Source organism: Medicago sativa, chromosome 7 (assembly GCF_051527215.1).
Source record: "Medicago sativa cultivar Bolivia chromosome 7, Bolivia_mono, whole genome shotgun sequence".
In the NCBI taxonomy this organism is placed as follows: domain Eukaryota; kingdom Viridiplantae; phylum Streptophyta; class Magnoliopsida; order Fabales; family Fabaceae; genus Medicago; species Medicago sativa.
In genome coordinates this window covers 70,312,357-70,323,711 of record NC_140755.1, presented here as the reverse complement: position 1 = coordinate 70,323,711, position 11,355 = coordinate 70,312,357, and the positions used below count along the sequence as shown (strand labels likewise).

Genomic DNA, 11,355 nt, shown 5'->3' with positions numbered 1-11,355 from the left:
TTCCTAATGCAACCCAACTATACTATTCTTAACTCAGACTAATCTTTTACAATCATTTGATGAGCAGGAAACTCTTCTTCAGAACATGTAACTCCAATTCTTTCAAACATCACCAACAATTGGTATTGGATGACATTGTTCTCAATTATGTATTAACATAATTAAGCATTAGTTATAACTATCATATGTTGATTATGGGTTATTTTTTTGTATCATGAAGGTTGTATCTAGTCATTTAAGTCTTTTTTAAATTACGGACCTGATAAAATGCTTTTTCAAAAATGGAAATAGTAACATGACAAATGGTCATATAATAGTTCAACCACGTTTAATTTATTTTTAAAAAATTATATTGTTTGTGATTTAGAAAAGAAAAATAAGTCTTCCCCTTTCTTCTCCTCCTAAACTCTCAATCTAAACACACCCTTAATGATCAATGTGCCTATTTTTTTTCAATTTTAGAGGACAATTTGAACTTAAGTGTAAAAGTTTAGAGCGTAGTGTCATATAGACAGATAAATGGCACGTCATCCTCACTAATGGAGAAAACTAACAATTGGGCTAAACTCACCGACGTTTGAAAAAATTAGGCCAATATTTTGATGTTCCACAAATTTATTTCGATGGATGATTGATCATTTACTCAAATGAATTCTAGCTTCAATTTTTTTAGGGAAATACTTAAATGCACGACAATTTGTTTCGTGCCAAATGTACGACAGTATAAAAATGCTTTCATTTTAACTTTTGTATGACATAAAATGATCCATTTAGGTCTAGGTAATTGATTTGTTTATGAGAAGTTAAATTACAACTCATTTTATTTTGCCACTTCTCCACATCACCAAGTCTGGATGTTATTTTGTCTTATATCTTTTTTGTCTTATTAACTGTTGCACTTTAGCAATTGGTTCAGGATAAGTACCAACATTCACAAATACTTGGTTATGTGAATTAATTATTTACATTTGAAGTGTTAGATTTGTTTTTATTGAGCAAAATGTTTGTTGTTTTACCCCTCGTGTGTATTCGTGTGTGAGGGTATGTCGTGCTATATAGCATGGCTCATTTTTTTATCCCAAATTTAGTATTCCCTCCATCCCTATATATAAACACTCATCTGACTAAAAATTTGTCCATAAATATAAGCTCTTTTCAAATTATTAAATGCATTTATTATTATTTTTTCCTAAACATACCCCTAATTAGTATTACTAATTTGTCTTGAAATATTCTTCATTGTTTACGTGATTGCCCGCACTCTAGAAAGTTTTGGCTCCGCTTGAATATGAGGCGTTATAATAATTTTTTCTCTGAATTTGATGTCAAGGTTTGGCTTCATGAGATGACAAAGGGTACTTCCTCTATTTTGTTTGTTACAGGACTATGGTATGCTTGGTGTTAGAGAAACAATACTATTTTTGGGGATCAACATTGTCGTATCCAAGATGTGGTGCGAAAGACCTTTTTGTTACATGATGAATGTATTTCTTACTATCACAATCCTTGTTTGTACCCACACTCATCGCGCCTCTTAGCTCATTGGATCCCCCCCTCCGGAAGGTACACTCAAACTCAATATTGATGGTAGCTTTTTTAGAAGACTTTGGTTGTTTAGGTGTTGGTGGTGTTGTTCGCAACCACAATGGAGATTGGATAACTAGTTTTTCTCGCTATGAAGCTGGAGGTGATGCGTTATTAGCTGAATTACGTGTTATCCAGATAGGTCTTGATTTTTGTAGTAAAAAAGGTTATGTCAACATTATATGTGAGAGTGATTGTTTGAAAACAGTTGACCTGATTGTTGTTGGTCGTGATCATACCTTGCACAGTTATGCTACTGATATTAACGATGTCTAATATGTTGGTCGTGATCATATTAAAGATGCTATACATGGAAATGGAAATACAACATTGCTGCATGTTATTAGGGAACGAAATATGTGTGCAGATTTTATGTCTAAGGAAGGATCACATGCAAGGTCTTTTGCTCACTGGAACTGTCTTCCGCCTAGCATGGAATCTTTCATCCTGAGAGATAAGCTTGAAACTTAATTTCTTTTCTCCCTCTTTTTCTTTTCTTTTTGCCTTGTTACTTTGTAACACTATTAAAAGAAAACTTGTCTTGAAATATGAAAAGTCAAATTTAGTACACTTACATTGTGCAAACAAAAGATAATTTGTTAATATTAACACACAAAATATTGACATAATAATTGTACTAACAACTTTTCTTATAAAAATATGTGAAAAAGGCAAAGAGTTCTTGTATACAAAGAAGAGAGGGAGTATTTTAATTTTACTTGAATCATTAAAATTCAAATAAAAATAATTTTCACAACATTCAACTCACATTAAATCAAAATCAATTCTATGTATTTAAATTAATTTATTTTGTTAATCTTTTTTCTTTTTGTCAAATTAAAAATATGCCAAGTAAATGACATAAATAATGAAATTTAATTTTTCTTGACTTGTTCGAAACGAAACTTGCTTATTCCTCTATTTCTTCCTGCTCAAGATCATTCATTCAAACAACACACACTCTCTTCAATCGCAGCTTTCGTCTTTCTACCCTTCTTCTGGTAATTCTCTCTCTCTCTCTCTCTCTCTCTCTCTCTCTCTCTCTCTCTCTCTCTCTCTGTTTAGGGTTAAAAATGCACTTGCAATTGAGATTGTAGTGTGATGTATTGGAAGTTAGGTTTCTAAATTTCGTTCATGTTTTTCATTTTTATCACCATGTTTTCAGATTTTTTTAATTTACTTGGTATAGATTTGTGTAATTTTTCCTGGTATTGTTTCCAACTTCTGAATGTTGCAACTGTTTGTTTGTTTGTTTGTTTTATGCTATTGATTCAACATATTGGGCCTGTTTTGATTGGCTTATTTGAGCTTATCTAACAGCATAAGCAGCATTTGTGAGACTGTTTGAAGAACTTGTGAAAACAACTTATGACATGGTCATAAGCTGTTTTCAGCTTATGTCCGTAAGATTTCTAGGATAGCTTATGAGAACAACTTATGAATTATACAAAAACAATTTGACATTTTTTTATCTTGTGTTGTAGAAATAGCTTATTCAAAAGCGCTTATATGCTATAGGCTGCAAAATAAATTGTTTATCATAGCTTATTCAAAAGCGCTCATATGCTATACGCTGCAAAATAAATTGTATATCCAAACAGGGCCTTTTATTTTGTGAATTTATGTTTGTATGACTATAAACCTAGTTTTCATCCCGAACCGAACCATGCCCACCCCTAACAATAATCCTTACTACAGACCTATTGATTTTGTAGTAAAGAGAGTAGATCTGATGGAGGATAGTAAGAACACTAGCGGCAGAGGAAGGCTTAGAAAAACTATAAGAGAAATTATTAGGAAAGATTTAGAAATAAATGAGTTGTACCGAAAAAAAAAAATTATCCATGGACCAAAATATGGTTTACGATAGAACATTATGGTGTAATTTAATCAATGTAAAGACTTGGTTGTTGTTGTTGTTATGACTATAATGCTTCTTGTTACATATGTGAATTCAAACTATAGTTTTGATGGTGATACCATATATACTTCAGTTTCCTGTTGTATCTTGAAGAACTATATTCTTTTACCATAAATTATGGACCTATGCCTTATTCTTTCACAGTGGTGCTTTAATCTCGAACTGTAGATCACTGTCTATAGGACTACTTCACTGAAGTTTCCGACTTTGTCTCATTATAAGCTTACTTTATTAAGCTTGTAGATATGTAGAGACAAGAATGTTGTATTGGATGTGGTAAGACCAGACGAAATAGGAATAGAAATGAAAACATTAGAGAGAGAGAGAGAGTTGGGGTAGAAACTATCGTAGAAAAGATGGTAGAAACTCGGCTTGGGTGCTTCGGGAATGTGTACAGAAGACCTATGGATTATGTTGTGGGGAGCAAAGATTAGACGGAGGATTGTTCAATCGCCAGAGGGAGAAAAACTATAAGATAAATTATTAAGAAATAGCTAGATATTAATAAGTTGAATAGTGATATGATATATGACAGACCATTATGGCGTAGTTTGATATGTTTGTAGCCGACCCTACTTAGTTGGATAAGGCTTGGTTGTTGTTGTTGTTGTTGTAGGCTATGTAGAGGTTGACAAGTTTTAAAAAGATTCGTGAAGTTATTCAGAAGATTTTTTTTTTTTTTTACAAAAGTTATTCATAATAGTTACTATTGATATGTACATGAAGTTTTTGTAATGGAAGAGTAATCACTCGAAATTGCAATCAATTTATTTATATATAAAACTACTGTTAGTTATGCTTTCTTCTGCGAGAGTGTCAATTTATTCAACGTCAGCCTTGTTCTTTTCATTTACCAAAGAAACACTTGATTCAGTCTCCTTTTTCTTTTTCCTTTGTTTTGATTTAAAAACTCAGATCAAAATGTCTCGAAGATATGATAGCCGTACAACAATATTCTCTCCTGAAGGACGTCTGTACCAAGTGGAGTATGCAATGGAGGCCATCGGAAATGCTGGTACTGCAATAGGAATCTTGTCAAAAGACGGGGTTGTTCTGGTTGGTGAAAAGAAGGTGACATCCAAGCTGCTTCAAACCTCAACTTCAACTGAGAAAATGTACAAGATCGATGATCATGTAGCATGTGCTGTCGCTGGGATTATGTCTGACGCCAACATCCTAATCAATACTGCTAGGATCCAAGCACAACGTTACTCCTTTGCTTACCAAGAGCCAATGCCTGTTGAGCAGTTGGTTCAATCTCTCTGTGATACTAAGCAAGGATACACACAATTCGGTGGTCTCCGACCATTTGGAGTCTCTTTCCTATTTGCAGGCTGGGACAAAAATTTCGGCTTTCAACTTTACATGAGTGATCCAAGCGGAAACTATGGTGGTTGGAAAGCTGGTGCTATTGGTGCCAACAACCAGGCAGCACAGTCAATTCTAAAACAGGACTACAAGGATGATATCACAAGGGAAGAAGCAGTTCAACTTGCATTGAAGGTTCTGAGTAAAACTATGGACAGCACTAGTCTTACCTCAGAAAAGCTTGAACTTGCAGAAGTTTTTCTTTCACCCTCTGGAAAAGTCAAGTATCAAGTTTGCTCCTCAGAGAATTTGACTAAGCTATTGGTGAAGTCTGGGGTGACCCAACCAGCAACAGACACTGCTTAGCTTGCTGTTCCATGTCATCGGTAATTATAAATTAGATTCACATTTCCGACGTGAAACTGTTCCTAATTTATTTCGATGTTAAAGTTTGTAAACTTCTCGTATCTCAGTGATGCTAAATTGCTAATGGATTTTTATTACATATATGCTTGTTTGATTTCAAGGACGCCGATCTATGATATTTGCTTCTGTGTATCTATTTTGGTTTCTACTGATTCTTCTTTTCTTGTCCGTGCTATCTAATTAGGAGCCGGGTTTAGGATATAAATGTTAGTATTGGTGGTGTCGCTTCAACTAGTTTATCTATTGATTTATTCTATAACTTATATCTATTATTTATTATACTATATTGTAACATAAAACAAAGACCTTTTGTGTCACATGTCCTATTACCCAGCCCTCAGTTTTCTGCCATTTATCAGAAGACGCGTGATTTTTCACGGGTTTACCCTAGTTAAAATTAAAAGGGAAGGATATATGTGTGCTTCACAATTACGTGTGCTGTATAAAATTATAGAAAAGCCTGAGAAGGTTGTACAAATGTATCTTTTTTACACACGACACTTTTTTCCAAGCTTGTCATGTGAAATTCTTTGTTATTGATTGAAAATATAGGCATAAAGAAGCTCATTCCATACATCAGGAACTCCTGGTAAGCACCAATGTATGCAATCTGCATAACCATTCGGGTTTGATATCTGTTCTTGAGTTAGAGGTTCCCACAGTTTCCTATAGATAGAAGGGTGACCTTCTTTTCTGTATTCTGAGAGCTGTGTGATATTAAGCATTTGAACATTTAAACCTTTTGTTTTCAAATCATCAAGCACCTTCTCCACCACTTGCATCATTTTAGGGTCAGTTCCCTTTCCCTGATACCCTTCTTTTGCAATCATATCTGTTTCTTTGTAACAAGTGTCACCCTTAGTAGCTCCCCATTCCTCAGCCCTGCAAATTATATTTTTTTTCTATTACAAATCTAATATGTTTATATCCATTGAATATATTACAAGTATAGAGTTTTTGCTTTGTACTAATGTACTGATATGTATCTTTTGTCATTGATGGATAATGGGATATGCACAATACTAGTTTTGATTTGAATTTGATGCATGTATTTCAATTTTTCAAAACACTTTTATTAAATATAGATTTGATTTTAAAATAGTGATTATTAAAGATGGCTTTAGTTGCATTATCAATTCTCACTTCTGGACCCTTTCAAGAAATAATTATCACTTCTAGTTACATATAACTTTTATATAAGTACATATTGCTTAAATGTGACTGGACTTGAAATGACTGAACTTTTATATAACTACTCAACTCATACATCTACTTGTGGGATCAAAAAAGGGAAATATGATGAACTTGCCCTATGGATTTATGTGTATACCTTCCATGAGTAGGTGACTTGCTAACGAAAAACAACTGAGTTTTGTTACGATTGACATGAATTTCCAACCAATCAGACCATGTCCTCATAGCCATTTCGTACACTCTCAGCATTTCAACTCTTTTATAAACCCCATTTGGGTCACCAAATGATCCCCACCTGCATGTGTTTAACTAACATTGTCAATCATAATCAATTTGTAAAGTGGGTCCATGGGATAAATTATGAAAGTTTATAGAATGAATGATCTAATTCGTGTCTCAAATTGGGACATGCATTCTACATCCTTCAAATTATAGGACATTGTTAATTTAGTCTATGAAATAGTAAACATTTTAAAATAATCTTTTAAAATGATTTTTTTTTGTCATATTCTTCCTTTGGATTAGTTAATTTAGTCCCCTAAATTGTCCGTTAGTAATCCATAGAGAGCATATTGATACTCATGAGATTGGACGTTGAAAAACATAATAAATTAATTGAAAATATTGTGCAAAATGTGATCGGAACTACTTGCTAACAACTCTTAACTCTTCTTACAAAAGTTGCATTAAACTCATCTAACCAATTATCTAATCTTATATTTCTATACTCTTAACTCTTCTTACAAAAGTTGCATCAAACTCATCTAACCAATTATCTAATCTTATATTTCTAATACCGACTAAAACATAAAGATTATTTTTAAGTTGAAAAATGCTAACAAGTGCTCATAGAGTATTTGTTAAGGAATCAAATATAATAAAATTAGTTTGGAACTGATGTACTCAACCTCTTAAAAATGTCAAAAATGTATTTTCAATACAAAGTTTACGTTTTTTGCTTCCTTAACAAATGACCCATGAACACTAGTTATCATAACCATTTCAAATTTTATTAAAGACGTGCAATTTTTAGAGACTAAATTAATTGTGTTCGACAATTTCATAGACTCAATTAATGTTTCCAATTATATTTGATTTCAGCACAACAAAAAACTACTCTCTCCCTTTTAAAATTTTTAGCCAAATTAAAATGAATGTCGCTTTCAGCTTTCAATGCAATAATCTTTTTCTTTTCAATTGTACCTTGGCAAAGGCTACGGTGGGAGACCTCTTTAGGTCTCCTACCGTAAGAGACTTGATTTTTTTTCTTTTTTTGTTGCAAAATAGATATTAACCATTGGATGTAATTGAATTTTTTTGAAGACCATGGTATTATAATACTCTCTTTAACACTAGATTATTTTCACACTCATCATTCTCTCTTCCCCTCCATGTTTCTGCTTACTACTCGCCCACCACCACCACCACCACCAGAGCTCATTTCAATAACACTCCAAAGACAATAGAATAATAATTAATGCTACCCATCATCATAAATACCATGAAAATCAAAAATTTCTTCACTGTAGCTCAATTTCTTCATTTTTTTATTTTAATGATGTTTTAAATTTGTGTTGGCTGTATCTATTTTTCAATAATTTCTCCATAGAAAACAAACCCAGAAATAGATAATGATTAAGAGGTTGAGATAGAGAAAGGGAATCAACTAGTGGTTTTGATGGTGGCGGTGGTGATTAATATGTTGAACTATGATTTAGAGATGATATGATGATAAAGAACACGATAAGTTGATATGAAAAAAAATCTGAATTTACAGAACACAATAATGGAGGATGGAGATGATTGATGAACACGGTGAAGAGATGAACACAGTAATGCTGTGCTTCTGGGTTTTTCAGTTTTATACCCATGACATGATGATGAATTGTATCTCTATAGACATGAAAATGGGTCCTTAATTAAATCAATTAAACAAAGTTCCAACATTAAGATGCCTCAATTGGAAGTTAATACAATACATTTCTTCACAAATTGAATGAATATTTAACGATGTAAATAAACTCATGTGATTAGAGGTGGTTTGGCGGTGGTGGGTTCTAGATAAATTTTTGCATCAGTTCCAAAAGTAACCTTTATAACAGTGTTATTGGAAATTAGAGTACATATAAATCAATTTAGCAGGTAGCATTTCATTTCAATCACAACCATTGATTAATTTACAATATATCCAACAGCTGCAATTACTCCTCTCAACATCTCGCACGGGTGCGAGACCTATTCCACTCGCGCACGGTAGACAGGGCCTTGTACCTTTCAGTTAATGTTATATACACTACTTCCAAAGTATTATTTTTTCTTTAATGAAAAACAAATCAATAGTTGATTAGTATAATTTGATAAAATAACATCTCTCTTTCTTTTAATTAATGCATTTATTAATATGTACGTAAAAACCTTAAACGACATTCATTTTGAAATTGAGGGAGTAACATCATATAGTGGTTGAAAATGGGAGTTGTTGACAATGCTAGTTGATCAATGAAAGTGATGTTTGGGTTAATTGAACTTACAGAACATTCATAAGAGGCCTTCTCCACCAAAGGTAAGTGTTGAAAACTATATAGTCTGCATTAGTCCAATACCTTGCATGCTTTTCAATGGACTTGATTCTAACAGTCCTTTCAGGTACTCTATGGTTTACTGGATCATCTGAGTTTGATTCTACTAGTAATGGGGACCAATAGTTCTCAATGGTTGCATTGTATTCCTTGATTAAATGTGTCAATTAACCAACCATTAGCAACATAATAGTTCAAATAATATCATGACTACTACTAAGTTTATCTAATTTACTATGAAGCATGGAAACGGACACGGACACAGACACGTCGACACAGCTAAATTTTTTAGAAAATCGCATAATTCAGTGTAATTATATGTGTCGGTGTCGGACACGACACGTGTCGGACACGCCTTATCCGAGAAGTGTCTGTGCTTCATAGTTAATTTATAATCAAAGAGCTCTATATATTTTTCAAAAAGTCTTACTTTGATCTTGAAAATATTTAGTGAACCATTGGCAATGGATTGCATGGATTTGAGAGATGAAGGTATTATAGAGTTAACAAGGCAAACCATAGAAACCCATTGACCTCTATTGAGTGAATCCCCCACAAACACAAGCCTCTTGTTCCTTAGCCTTTCAAGTAATGATGTGGCATTGAACCTTTTTAACATAGAAATAATAACCACATTCCACACAAAGCTCAAAAACATAGCCAACCCTGATTAATCATATCATAAATATATGTATGTATAAACCATAACAACAATCAATATAAACAAAGTTAAATATATTTGTAGTCGCTACAAAATTGACGAATTTTTAAGTGTAATTTGTTCAATTTAGTCTCTATTTTGCTTTTATAGGTGCTAAATACACGGGTTAAAAACACTCGTTTTTTTTTTGTACAAATTAATAAAAGTAGGTACAAATTAAATAAAATTTATGAAGGAACTAAACTCAAATAGTGGCAAATTTTTGTTTTCAAAGAGCCTAACAACGAAGTTCACACACACTGAATGAGTGAATGTAGAGAAGAAGGGTGTTGTAAGTTTGAAACCACCTCAAATATATCAAATGTCTCTGCAATCTTTTATCATCTGAGCTACAGTTATGGAACAAATGGTGCCACTTGTATAAGACTAAAAACTCATTTAATCCTTAAAAAAAATGTCATGCATGATGAGAGAAAGAGAGAAAGAAAAACCTAGGCAAGTCACATTGGTGAGGCTTCCACCTCCAATTTTGGTAACTTAGGTCCTTCCTTCCAAACTTCTCACAAGCCAATTCATCTGACATGAAACTACATTCCTTCTCTTTGTATAATGGATAAGTTTCATTATCAAAAACCCACTCACCAGAAAATAAGTCACATTTTGAAAAAGACAATGAGTCAATAGAGACATTTACTTTTTGAGATAGTTTTTCTCCTCTATCTGGTGTTAGATAAATTGTTGTGATAACTAAAAGAGTGGTTAAGATGGCTACAAGAGAATGAAAAATGTTTTTAATTCCCCAAGTGTTTCCTATTACTACTATTTGGTGTGCCTTTGCTATTGTCATTTTTGCTTTCTTTGTTTGATCTTCTAAGGGCTAAGGTGTAGCTACATCATTTCTTCCTCCTTTATGAAGCTTCATTACAATCGGTTGGTGAAAAAAATGTTATATTATAATATTATATTAGCTATCCAACTTCCCCACTAAAAAGTAGTAGGTAGAGTATGATGCATTTCCATGTTTTTGTTGTTGGCATAATCCAAATGAATTGAAATTAAATTGTACTACCATCTAATGATTGGATGAATAAATGGTTAAAAAAATGTATTTAATATTGGATAAAACTTACCAACTAAATTGATTCATTTAATATTTAAAGTTCTTCTACATTAACAATATTGAGTTAAGTAGAAGAGGTTAGACTCTGACAACGTGATGAATTATCGTTCAAATTTCGAGTAAAAGAGACGTATTCATTTAATATCAAATAATACCTCAAATATGATTACATTCGATTAAAACCCTATTAAAAACAACAACAACAACAAAAAAAAAAAACCTTCTTTAAAGAATATAACAGTGCCTCCCAAAATCCTATAGCCTTATTCAGCCAAATGTTAATCCTATATGGGCTTTCGTACTACAATTGCTTTTTTATTTTTTATTTTTAAGGGGACTACAATTGTTTTTAGTAATCAAAGTGACTTTAATCTTTTTTTTTTTTTTTGTCAGGTGACTATAATCTTTTTATATTCGAATAAAATGTGAAGTTCTCCATATAGAAAATTTTACCAAAACTTGAGTATTACAAATCATTGTTAGACATTAAAAGTATACTAATTGAATTTTTTTTTAATGGCAATATATATATATATATATATATATATATATATATAAAGGA

The 11,355-nt window shown here is 32.4% G+C and overlaps 2 protein-coding genes across 3 annotated transcripts; one reads left to right on the top strand and one right to left on the bottom strand.

Moving 5' to 3' along the window:
- The first annotated feature begins 2,536 nt into the window (after positions 1–2,536).
- LOC146908146 (proteasome subunit alpha type-4-like) lies at positions 2,537–5,339 on the top strand. Its single transcript, XM_085723517.1, has 2 exons — positions 2,537–2,585; positions 4,421–5,339. Exon 2 carries the CDS (start codon positions 4,427–4,429, stop codon positions 5,177–5,179), a length of 753 nt encoding a protein of 250 aa, XP_085579643.1. The 5' UTR covers positions 2,537–2,585; positions 4,421–4,426; the 3' UTR covers positions 5,180–5,339.
- A 317-nt stretch (positions 5,340–5,656) lies between these two features.
- Positions 5,657–10,557, bottom strand: LOC146908145 (protein trichome birefringence-like 34). 2 transcript variants are annotated; one of them, XM_085723513.1, is made up of 5 exons: positions 10,165–10,557; positions 9,443–9,620; positions 8,965–9,161; positions 6,549–6,728; positions 5,657–6,121 (listed from the first exon to the last, which is right to left on the bottom strand). In XM_085723513.1, the coding sequence occupies exons 1-5, from the start codon at positions 10,518–10,520 to the stop codon at positions 5,773–5,775; spliced, it is 1,260 nt and encodes a 419-aa protein (XP_085579639.1). In that variant the 5' UTR covers positions 10,521–10,557; the 3' UTR covers positions 5,657–5,772. The 2 variants fall into 2 exon arrangements, with proteins under 2 accessions (XP_085579639.1, XP_085579640.1); XM_085723514.1 differs by having other exon boundaries at positions 6,570–6,728.
- Positions 10,558–11,355: the final 798 nt, after the last annotated feature.